Genomic DNA, 12,257 nt, shown 5'->3' on the forward strand with positions numbered 1-12,257 from the left:
AAGGAAAAAAAGAAGTTGTTTTCGCCAAGAAAATCACCTTAAAAATCCCCCTCCAAAAGAAATTGATTTTATGGGCTAAATTAAATCTTAAAGTCTTAAGACCCTGCGCCAAAAACGCGTAAACATTTTCTCTCTTTTAACGCACGTTGAAAAAGAAATTTAGAAAGAGGGTTGGGTTGAGGAATAAAAAAAAAAAAAGGAGGAATTTGCCATTTTTACTCCAAGTGAAACTAATGTGTAGCCCCAACGCAAGTGGTAAATAATTTCTAACCGGCAGAAAAGGATTAAATAGCCAGTGCTGCATTAAATGCTACTTGGGCCGGCAGCTTAGTTGTCGCTTGCTGGCTTCAGTCAATTATTTTGCTAACGAGTATAGAGCGTATATATACATGGTCTAGGAAAAGGGGATGAAATCTTAATCTTCTCAGCTCTTCCCCTCCCCTTCTTTATTGGAAAGAAGAGGGGGGGATAAAGTTGGTAGGAAAATAAGATGCTAAAAAGGACTATCCGAATAGAAAACGCATTAGTGCTCCCATAGAGAATAAAGAAAAAGATCTCATCTTGGAAAAGATGATTTTTTTTTTCTACTTAGGTTTACAGGTATGCGTCCAGTGCACCATTAAATATGTAACTTGAGTTCTTAATGGATGGAGATTAATTCCAGTGTTTATATATTTGGTGGAATGTTCTGCTTAATTTAATCGTGATGTCTTTTAATTGCTTTTGTTAGTTTAGGTACGGAATTTTCGGTTCATTTATCGAACTAGGGAAAAAAAAAATTTTTTTTTCTTCTTTTTTCTGTAGATTTTAGTTCATGTTTGGTGATAAAATATATTATAAATGTTCTGTAATGTGTGAAGTACTTAAATGAATTTTTATTTTTCGATGCCTTTGGAAAAAGTTTAGATAGCTATTTTTTTTATATTTATTTAAAATTCTTTTGGGTTTATTTTTGTCCACCCATCTTAAATGCTTATAAATACGGTAACATTTAACATGAGATGCTTTAATGTTTTGAAATCTAGCTTTGTTGTTTTTCTGAAAACTGAATGGAATAATAATGAATAAGAAAATTGAAGCATTTTAAATGCACTCATTGCCTGAAAATAAGAATTTATTATAAAGCTTTATGTTATGTTAAATTTAGTTGTAAAATTTTTTTTTCTTTTAAAAAAAAAAAGATTTTAAAAAAAAATTTCTGAATTTAAAAATTTTGGCACATAGAATGTTTTGGTACATGAATGTAAATAAATTCTTGTATAATAGGTGAGTAAACGTGATCTACTTTTGGGAGACCATAGCAAATAGGAAAAGAGCGTATTATTTATTTATTTATTAATACATGATTATTAATAAAATATTCAGTTTTTCTAACAAATTGACTGTGCTGCAGTCGAACTTAAAAGCTGTTAAAAAAAGAAAAAAAAGTTGAATCTTAAGGATCAACTTATAATAACTTTTTTGGTCTATAAAAATTTCGTAATTGCTATTTTGATCTATAAATATTTCGTTAACTAAACAAATTATGGAGATTTTATAGTTGGTGTATCTTATACGAATAATAGGGCTCCACCTTAATATATTTTTAGATACATAGCCTTAATGTATATATTTTTTATTTTTATTTAATCCATAGCATATATATTGTCTGTTTTGTGTTGTTTCTCTTTGACTCTATAAATAATCTGTACGTGTTTTTAAATAAGATGATAAAAAAAAGGACTTTTACGAACCCGAACGACATTTCTTTTTTTATAAATTTAATATGCCTGCTATACAAACAAGGGTTTTATATACGTGTATAGAATTTATTGCGAAAAAATGTAGTAAAAATTATACCAATTTAGCTATAAAATTTTTACAACAAAATGGGTTTCCTTGAATTAGGTTTTATTAATTTTTTTTCTAATTAATTTACACTTTAATCACTGAACACAAAATCCTCTTTTTTTTGTTAATAAAATTACCTTTATTTTTTAATATCTATCAATACATTCGGTTTATTTTACCTAAAATACTCTCTGAAAATGCGGTTCAAAATTCCTAAACTGCTAAAGTTATATTCTTACCAATAGCTTCATTCTGAAGATTCTTTTTCATCAGTAATTATTGAACAATATCTTTTCAATCGCCCCTGTAAGGATGTTTTCTTGTACACATCCCCCGATTTAAGGTAAAAACGGTGAAAAGGGGATTAGGCTAAGTTTCCTTTTAATGAAAATACTTGCCCCATTTCCAGTTTTCCTTTGAATCTATTATCCCCATACGACCATCCGAATCGGTATTGGGTGTTGATACTCTTTTTCTCCTTTTAATTCCATTCTACGATCACCCCTGTTTTCTTTTCTTCTTTCTATCTTATTCTACTTGTTTTTGCACCTTTAAACCAGGCGTGGAAATTGTTTTGCCCGTGGTTTAATGGTTGGAGACTGGAGAATTAGCGAGACAATGTAAATTGTCCCTTTCAGTTCTTTTTTTTTTATTTCTTAGAATGGTTGTTTTTCGCCTCGTTACACCTCTAAAACCCTAGTACTTGCTCTTTTTTTTTATCATCATGTTACCCTTGCAACGTCGGTGCTTTTTCTTATTTTGAATTTATTTTTATTCTGTTTTTTTTCCAAAAAAAAAAAAAAAAAAAGCCGTTGCATAAACATTTGCTTTCTTTGATACGAGTATTTGTGTTTCATTTAATTCCAGCAAACTATGGGAAAATTGCGCTTGAAGAGAAATATGAATACATTTAAAATGTTTAAGTTTGAAACAATGTTTTTTCTTCGTTAGTATTCTCATCAATGCATAAGTTTTGTAATTCTTACCTATTTCTATTATCTCTTAAAATCTCTTTTGAACTACAACTTATTCTAGAGGAAAGTTCCTGCATTCTTTTCAAATTTAAGAAATTATCGTTTGCGCCTAGAGTTTTTTTTAATAGTTCTTGTTTTTTCGACTTTTAAGGATTATCGTTTGCAGCCACAAACAAAAAAAAAATTAAAACGATAATTTAAGCTTAATGAAAAAAACTTTAACTGCTCCGATTTTTTTAATTATAACTTTTGCTACAGCATTCCAGTCAATGCTAGCACTAAATAATAAAATCTATTCACAATGTTCTTATCTATTTATTGTGTTGTAAATTATGCTTTTTTGTTCACCTTTTTATGATGTTTTTCTTGCAGGAGAAAAAGGCGGAATTTTAGTAAACAAGCAACAGAAATCCTCAACGAATACTTTTATTCCCACCTCAGTAATCCCTACCCTAGTGAAGAAGCAAAAGAAGAACTGGCGAGGAAGTGTGGTATCACAGTCTCTCAGGTAAATATATACCTTTGCAACATAAATAAGTATCTTTAATTCTTGTTTTTAATTAGCGACAATTTTGTTCAAAATTAACAATGTCAATAGTCAATAAGTTGCTGTCATGGGCTTCTAGTAGTCAAATTAATATTAAGGTACTATCACAGGCTGCGTAGCATTTTTAAAAAGTGCTTAAAGGTGCTTATTTTCGATTTTCGTTTTTTAAAAGCCCTTAAAGGTGCTTTTTTCATTGGGTGTTTTTAAAAAGTGCTTAATTTTCCCTTTTCCAAATTGAGATTTTTTCTTTACCATGTTGATTTTCGCTACGAAATGTGTAAAAAGACACTGTTCACATTGTTCTATTCAACGTTTTCACAATTAATTCAACCCCAATCTATTACTACCGTAGCTTATGAAAACGCCATTCGATTTACATGATTTAAAAATTTTGACAATTGTCAAAAACAATGTCAAAAGAATTTTTTTTGACATGACTGTTAAAAAAAAACAGATAATACCGTCAATTGTCAAAAGCTTTCCAAACCTGCCTGATTATGATATTCTTTTAAAGTGCTTAAAAATATTATTGGAGTGCTTGAAAAGTGCTTTCAAAGGTGCTTATTTTTTGTTGAATAATTTGGCTACGCACCCTATATTAGAGTTAGTTTTAAAGTAACCAGGTGTAATTTAAATGGTGATTTTAATTAATTTTTTTAAATATAAATATAATCAACAACTACGGATGCCAGTATTCAATTCCGAGAGTTGCAGTCTGAGATAACATTTAAACAGGTAATGACAGTGATATTAAAATTTGAGAGGCTTGTATCAAATTTAAAAGCAATCTCTTGTTGTCCACAACTATAGACCGTAATATTGGTTATCAAGTACAGAGTTAATGCCAAAAATTATCTACTCTGTCCTCTAAAATAATTGTGGCGAGGTCAATGAAACTAAAATTGAGAAGGGGAAAAAAAAATTCGGCTCTGTAAAAGTATTAAAAGAGGAGATTTTAATTCCATGTTGATCATCTGTAAATTCTAATAGTCAAATTAATTTTAAGCTTTAATACCAAAATGTTTCTGGATATATAGTTGTAATTGAAATAGGGATTTTATTTTCACGCTTGCGTTTTAAAATGATTTTTTCATTCTAAGAAAAAGTCAATAAGTTCTAATACGATAATATTGAACTTTTATTGAGTTAAATAATAAATGCATTGTATTGAATAAGTCTAAGGAATTTTAAATTATCTAAACCTAATGAATTTCGAATTAAATGTATATTAATCGTTTCGAATATCACTATTATGGGTTTCAAATTTAACCGAAACAGCATCACAAAGGGACTTTGTCCAGTGACATTAGTGTAAACTAGTCACTAGACTAGTGACCAGACATTCTCATTCTTTTCTATAAAGTAAGATTGATAAAGCATTTATTTAGAAAAGGAAAGCGAAAAGGTGAAAAAAAAAGTTACTGTAATGACCCTATTAGCAAAATGACTTGGGCCCTCATTGCGCCAATATTCATTAATTGTCCGATTCACCCCATATTTTACTTCCAATATCGGCCCTATCTAGAATGGTTAGATTCACGATTCACCCGATGTTTTATATTCATTATTCAGCCTATATAGGCTGATATTGGCCCTGTATATGACTAATATTAAATAATCTACACATTCCAATATTGGCCTCTCGGTGCATGTTCATGAATTTGAATTTGCTGAACCTAACTTCTAAGTTATGGTACCTAACTTAGAAAGGTACCCAACTGTGCTCTCTGGTGAACTACCTAACTGTGCTAAGTAATGATATCTAACTGTGCTTTCTGGTAAATTGTATTAAGTATTTTTGTTTTTCATCTTAGATATTTTACTGCCACTTAACTTCGAATATCGGCCCTATCTAGAATAGTCAGATTCACGATTCCCCCGATATTTTATATTCATTATTCAGCCTATATAGGCCGATATTGGCCCTGTATATGACTAATATTAAATAATCTATACATTCCAATATTGGTCCCTCGGTGCATGTTCATGAATTTGAAGAACCTAATTTCTAAGTTATGGTACCTAACTCAGAAAGGTACCTAACTGTGCAAAGTTATGGTACCTGACTGTGCTTTCCGGTGAACTACCTAACCGTGCTAAGTTATGATACCTAACTGTGCTAAGTTAAGGTATCTAACTGTGCTAAGTTAAGGTATCTAACTGTGCTAAGTTAAGGTATCTAACTGTGCTAAGTTAAGGTATCTAACTGTGCTAAGTTAAGGTATCTAACTGTGCTAAGTTAAGGTATCTAACTGTGCTAAGTTAAGGTATCTAACTGTGCTAAGTTATGGTACCTAACTGTGCTAAGTTAAGGTATCTAACTGTGCTAAGTTATGGTACCTAACTGTGCTTTCTGGTGAATTGTATTAAGTATTTTTTTTTTCTTTTTAGGTGTCAAATTGGTTCGGTAATAAACGAATTAGGTACAAGAAAAATATCGGTAAAGCTCAAGAAGAAGCCAACCTATACGCTGCCAAAAAAGCAGGTCAGTTTTCCCCTCCCACCGATTATTATTGAAATCAGTCGTGTGTGTATGTCCGTTTTTGTCCCTGTGTCGATGTGCGCGACAATGTGTAGAAAGACTTTTAAAAAATTTTGTACAAAGGAACTCAAGTTTTTAAATAAAAATGTTGTTTTTTATATAATAATGTTTCCGTAGTCAAGTTTTTTATTTTCCTTTTACAAATTTCATTTTTAAAGTTCTGTTTTTAATTTTTTTTAATTAATATTTTTGATTATTTTACATTTTAAATACAATTTTTTTTTCTTAAATTTCATGACAAGTACATTTTCTTACGTTAATAAACATGCAAGCTTTATTGAAAAATACTAAATTATTCAATTGCTTCATAAAGGTTCTTTTTGCTAGTTTTTATTTTTTTTCTTCTTCAGTTTCGTTATTAACGGTTTGACATGAATAACAAAATTAAATTTTTAACTAAATAGTTTAATTTTTTTTTTCTGAATTTATTATATTTTAATCAGCATATATTTTTTTATTTTTTACTCAGAAGTCTCATAAACACTTAAAAACTGTCAAATTTTCTACAGATAATTTATTATTAACTTTTTTAAGTTTATATGTTACAGAATATTGAAAATAAAGTTGCAGGTTGGAATTAATCGACACATTTTTATGAATCTCTTTAAAAATAAAATTACCTCAAATTTAAATTTGTTGTGCGAGAAAGGTTGTGTGCATGGTTTAAATTATTATAAAAATTAAACTTATATTATGCATGTTATTTAAAAGTGCAAAATGTTATACATTTCATTTTAACTAGCAGATACATATGCAATTTTTTTTTTTAAATCTGAAATTGTCATTTTTTTTTATAAAACGTTTTACGGAGTTTCTATTTTAATTATTTTATAAACTCACAACTGCATTACTAAGAAAATTGTCCCTTCCGCACAGGCGGATGATTTTATTACAGTTTAAGATATTTTATATGAAACCCTACCAAGTCTATAAAAAATAAACCCTTATTTTTTCGCATATGAATGATTTTATTGAAATGTTCGAAAATAAAAAATTAAAAGCAATCTTTACAATATTTTTTTTTAAAATTTATACAAGCAATATTCATTTTGTCTTTCAAAAAAAAAATTTATAAATAGTGCGTATAAAAAAAATAATGTTTTATTTTGCTTTACGCGAACTTGGCTGGATTTGATATGCAACACTTTAGTATCATTATTAATTATTTTAATTCGAATTAAAAAAAGTTATCTTCATTAACTTAATTATCTTTTCAATAATTTTTTTTAACGGTTTTCTCCGAATAGCTATCAGAGACATTAATAGTGATTATTTTATATTTTTTCGATTAAAATTAGCCCTAAATATTCAAAATCTAAATTGTCAGAATTTATCCATTTAAGAAATTATGTATTTTCAGGTTAACAATAGAAAATCTTTTTACGATCAAATTCCTTATTACTTTTTATAATAACTTAAACCATTCTTTTCAATGTAGTTATATACTTGAAATAAATTTCTTTTGCTCTGTTAAAGCATTTTAGCATTCAAAAAATAATGATCATCTTACATCGATTTGTAAATTACATAATCTTTGGTTAAACTATAAAAAATTTGTAAAACACATAATCCAGACAAAATATATATATATATTTTTTTTTTGGTTTAACCATGAGAATTTTTTTTAAAAAAGCATATTATGAACAAATTTCTGATTTGGTCAAAGTAGCAAAGATCCTTGTTTTTCAACCTAGTAAGAATCAAACTTTTATTTTAATTATTTGTTTTAACGATTCAACGTTAGTGCTTCAAAAAATAATTATTAGCGGTGAATTATAGATTAACTATCCATATATTTTAGTTAAACTATTAATAATTTACATTGCACATCATACCATCAAATTTTCAACACGAAACCATTATTTTAAAAGTAATTGCATTAGTTAAAATAAACTTTATATAATTCCTACTAAACATATGTACAGCTGTATTTATGTCACAAAATCAACGAACCAACAAAAAACAAGCTTAGCTTTATTTCCTTTGCATTGAAAGAGCAAGAAAAATAGAAGCAAAATCCGAAACTAGCCCTCTTCGGTATTTCACACACATAACAAACACACTCCCAGAAAAGAGCTCACACTAATCACCCCCTCCACACCACCTTTCCTCGTTCCTGCAGCAACATGGCTAGGGCCTGCACCAGGGCTGATAAAAGGCACTCCCAGATTAGCACTCTCTCTAACACCGGGGCTTCTTCTCTTATCTACACTGAACGTCTGTTCACCGGGCAAACAGCCGAAACTGTCCCCGGGTGGCCATTGCTTTTCGGCGGCACGCTCTCACACTCTAGCATCGGCCGCGCGATAAGGGGGCGGCCCGGTGTGCCCACCCCCCTTTTACCGTTCACATAGGGGCTCAGCCCCTGCTTTATGGGACAGTTAAATGGGAAGGAAGACTGTGAAGTTTATATAGGAGAAAGAAGAGGAAGTTCGACTGTTTCGTTCCAGGATAATAATGCCTTACCATCTTTCCCAATATTTTTTCTTTTTTTTTTTTTATTCCTTTATTCTTTCCATTGTTATGGAACTAGAATTTTTCGCGTCTCCGGCTAGAGCTTGTGTGAATTATTCCACCTTTTATTTGAATTAGTCTAGAGCAGTGCGAGAGTTTGAAGTTTATGTAGATATTGTGATTTTTTTTTTTTTTTTTTGGTAGCTGTATTGTTCATTTTGTGTAATGGGATATGGTTGAATCCACGTGCGTTAATAATGAATGACGCTTGAAATAGCTATAAAAATAAATATATTGGCGTTTTTTTTTTTTTTTTTTTTTTTTTGTTCAATGTTGTCTGCTTGTAAAATTAAATTCTTTACTTCGTTAATATGTTGAGTTGTGTAGTTCAACTTGTACCGTTTCAACGTTTTATTTCAAAAGTATATACAACCGCACAAAAAATTAGCTTTTTCGTAGGTTTTTATCAGCTACAAATCTTTGATTTGAAATGTGCGTACTGCATTTAAAATTGATAATTAATTTCAAATACTGTTTTCTTTAGCCTCTTTAATTTAGACAGTTCATTAAAGAAAAAAAAAACTTTTTTGTTATGTGTATTCAGACGAAATTAAACCTTCCGGACAAAAGCTATACATGGTTTAAATTAAATTGCCTCTATTAAGGGATAAAAAGAATAATAATTAAAAAATGAACTTTATTTTTATCCCTTTATGTTCCATTGAATAATAAAAATAAGTAAAGAAGGAAGAGATTGCATATTAAGAAAAAATACTCTTTGATAAGTTAATTGTGAGAGAATCATCAATTTTAAGAGTAAATCTACAGTTATCTTTTTTGTAAAATTGGAAAAGTTTGTCGATGTAATAGTTTTTAGTTCATGAATAAAATTGTCCGAAACGATAAATGAAAATCTTAAACTAACATTCATGAGTTTCACCTTAATCCTCCCCCCCCCCTTTAACTTTAAATAGTAATGTCACTGCTTGAAAAAAACAAAAAACTGCAAAAAATAAAAGGGGGAAAATTTGTATGTTACTATAGGAAAAAAAGCAATAATAATTGTTAAATGCATTGATTTTTAGTGCAAATAATGGTACCATAGGCTAGCTTCCATAACATCATGGTTCTCATGCTTCTGAATTAAACAAACACATTTTTTTGCAGATGCTGTTGCAGTTGGCTAATGAAAACTCCAAAATTTAGATTTTTTCAAACCTTTGATATTTATCAAACCCTATTTATTTAATTTAATTACCTCTTTTTGTTACCCAAACAAAATTGGAATTTTTCTGTATACAAATTGATTTTTACCTCAATCTACTCCACGCACATACACTACTTAATTAAACCCCACCAATAAAAAAAGACGGGCCAGAGTTATCAAAATATTACAAACGGGCATTTAAGAACTGTCAACAATCCCCTTGTTCCTATTTACACATTTACAGTCGGTACTTGTCCTCCACCTCCCTAAATCTAATTCAGCTCTGCTAGAAAACCCTTCATACATATACATTCTACTCTAAAAATCAAATTCATTCTTTTCTTTGAAAATTCCCTCTTAATACCCTCAAGGAGTATAGGTTGTCTCCTGCACAAAAAAAAAAGAAGGAACTTGTTTGAGTTAGTAGGTATCTTTGGTAACTGCACAAATGTTTGTGCAGGCATGAAGAGAAAAGTTGTGTGCCCAACTCTTTTCTGATGGCTATTGCTTTCCAGCATGGGCTGCCTACTGCCTTTATTGGTTTTCCTTCCTTTTTTCCCCACATCTAGCCTTTTATATTGTTTGTTTGCTGTCTATCTTTTGGCACCAGGCTTTGGCACTGCTTATATTCCTCTTTTTCCGTGGGATAAATATCAGACTTTTCCCTACTTTTTTTTTTCTCCCTTTTCCATGGATGAGATGATGTTGGTGAGTTTTGTTGAGGTTGTGGATTTTTATACGAAGTTTTCTTTAGAAAAAAAGTGGATTGTTAGTTTAAAGTAAACTCCAGGTGGATGGTAATTACTTTGTCAATCCCTTTTAATTTGGTGTTTTGTTTATTTTTGATATCTTAATTTGGAGGGTATGCCTTGACTTAATAAGTTTTCTTTGCAGTAGATATATTTAGAATATCTTTTTATTTTAGTAATTTAATATCAAATGAGCTTTTTTTTTCAGTAGTTTGGCTAATCATATTACTGAATTTTAATTTACACTCATGGATAAAAAAAATTAGCTCACCTTAGCTTGGTGCGCTAATTTTTTTGTCCATGAGTGTATTATGGCTGAGGTTTAATATTCAAATTTAAAGTAATAATGTAATCATTACTAATTGCTATCGATTAAAGTGATAACTGCAATATATAGTTACGATTTGAATATATGCATTTCGTTAAAATAATTTGGCAACTTTTAACTCAACTCTTGGCAACTCTTTAAAGTTTCGTTGTTTTTTTTTTTTTTTTTTTTTTTTTGTTTTTTTTTTTTTATATGAAGGGGGAGAATTTTTTAAATATAATTTAAGAGAGAAACATGGAGAGAGATTTTTTTTTTTTTTTTCAAATATAATTTTTTGGAATTTGTTAACATCCATCTAACGATCGTGTGCTAATTAGAATTTTTTTATTGGGTAAACTAAGGAATTGTTTAGAGATTGTGTTATAAGAGTGTTATAAATATATGGAATTTTATTTTGGTTGCGAAAAGAAAAAAAACAAATCTGGCTATAAACCAATAAATAAAAGTTGGAAATAAAGAAAGAAAATTCCATAGATCTGTTTGAACAGATAGAACATCAGATATAACAATTTAATTAACAATGCTTATAAACATAACTGAAACAGATCACTATTCAAGGCGATTCGTGCCTTTCTCTAAAAGTTTAGAAATTTAGGATTACTCTAGTTGAGCGCAAAAATGACTGACTGCCCAGCACCAGCTCATCACTACACTGCAGGGTTAGGTGTTTTGAGTTCTGTTATTGTCCTTTAGAACAATATTTTATAAATATTCCGAATTTTTATCAATTGATATAAATTTAAATTTCGCTAGATCCAATTTGTCCTCACAAAAATTTCCGCATAATCTGATTTTAAGTTTTTTTTTTGTACATTCTTGTTAAAAAATAGAAAGGTTAATCTGCTTTATTATTATTTTTTTTTGTGGTAACTTAGGATATACTTTATCAAGCGAGTCAGTGATAGTTTAATGTTTACTTAGTCTATTCATATACTTCCCTTCAATTCCGCCGGTTTAGTTTCTGTTCGTAAATAATTTTTTTTTAGAAGACATCCCCACAAGTCGCACATTCTAGTCTAGGAAAAGCCTGTTTCCTAACTAGGAAGGAATCCCGGAAACCGGACCAAACTTCCTCCCATAGGTTCTCATCGAGGGACGCTGCTTCCTTCTCCACCACCCCCGCTTAAAAGATTCTGGAATGTTTCCGTTCTTCTCATAGCACCCACTATTTCCTTCCCTTTCTAGCTTTTTTTCCAGTTTCTTCTCTCTATTTTACTTACTTTCTGTCGTTTTTCGACTTATTTTTCGGAAGGATCAGCAAAATCTTTCTCGCCACCTCGTTCATTCTTTTTCTACTTTAGCTATTATCTTGGCTACTTCCCCTTTAGTCTCATCCGGACTTTTGCTTTCTTCTTTTTTTTACTTTTTTTTTTTTACCCCCTCTTCAATTTTTTCGGTAGGAAATTCTGTTTTTTATTCTTTTTATTTAACTTTCATGGTTTGAAGGTAGCCGTTAACAGATTTATAAGAGTTTTTCTCTCGGGTTATCTATTACTCTGGCTTTTTTTTTTTTTTTTTTCTCTTGTGGAAAATATCCATTATATGTTTTAATACTCTGGCCATTGCTGTTTCCTTTATGCTAAAGTAAAGCTGTCAAAATGGGTTAGTTTTGGAAACTTTTGCTTC

General features: G+C 29.9%; 1 protein-coding gene across 4 annotated transcripts in view; it reads left to right on the forward strand.

Moving 5' to 3' along the window:
- LOC107439046 (homeobox protein extradenticle) overlaps positions 1–12,257 on the forward strand; it is a 320,360-nt gene that overhangs the window by 271,402 nt on the left and 36,701 nt on the right. For all 4 annotated transcript variants that reach the window (XR_006224678.3, XR_011637542.2, XM_043039033.3 and 1 more), the window contains exons 5-6: positions 3,177–3,312; positions 5,743–5,836. Coding sequence is in view for 2 of the 4 variants with exons in the window: in XM_043039033.3 (XP_042894967.1) it covers positions 3,177–3,312; positions 5,743–5,836 (230 nt within the window). In the remaining 2 variants the exon portion in view is untranslated. The remainder of the gene's footprint in view (positions 1–3,176; positions 3,313–5,742; positions 5,837–12,257) is intronic.

The sequence above is a fragment of the Parasteatoda tepidariorum genome, chromosome 10 (assembly GCF_982258835.1).
Source record: "Parasteatoda tepidariorum strain Cologne lab strain chromosome 10, Ptep-v5.0, whole genome shotgun sequence".
NCBI lineage: Eukaryota > Metazoa > Arthropoda > Arachnida > Araneae > Theridiidae > Parasteatoda > Parasteatoda tepidariorum.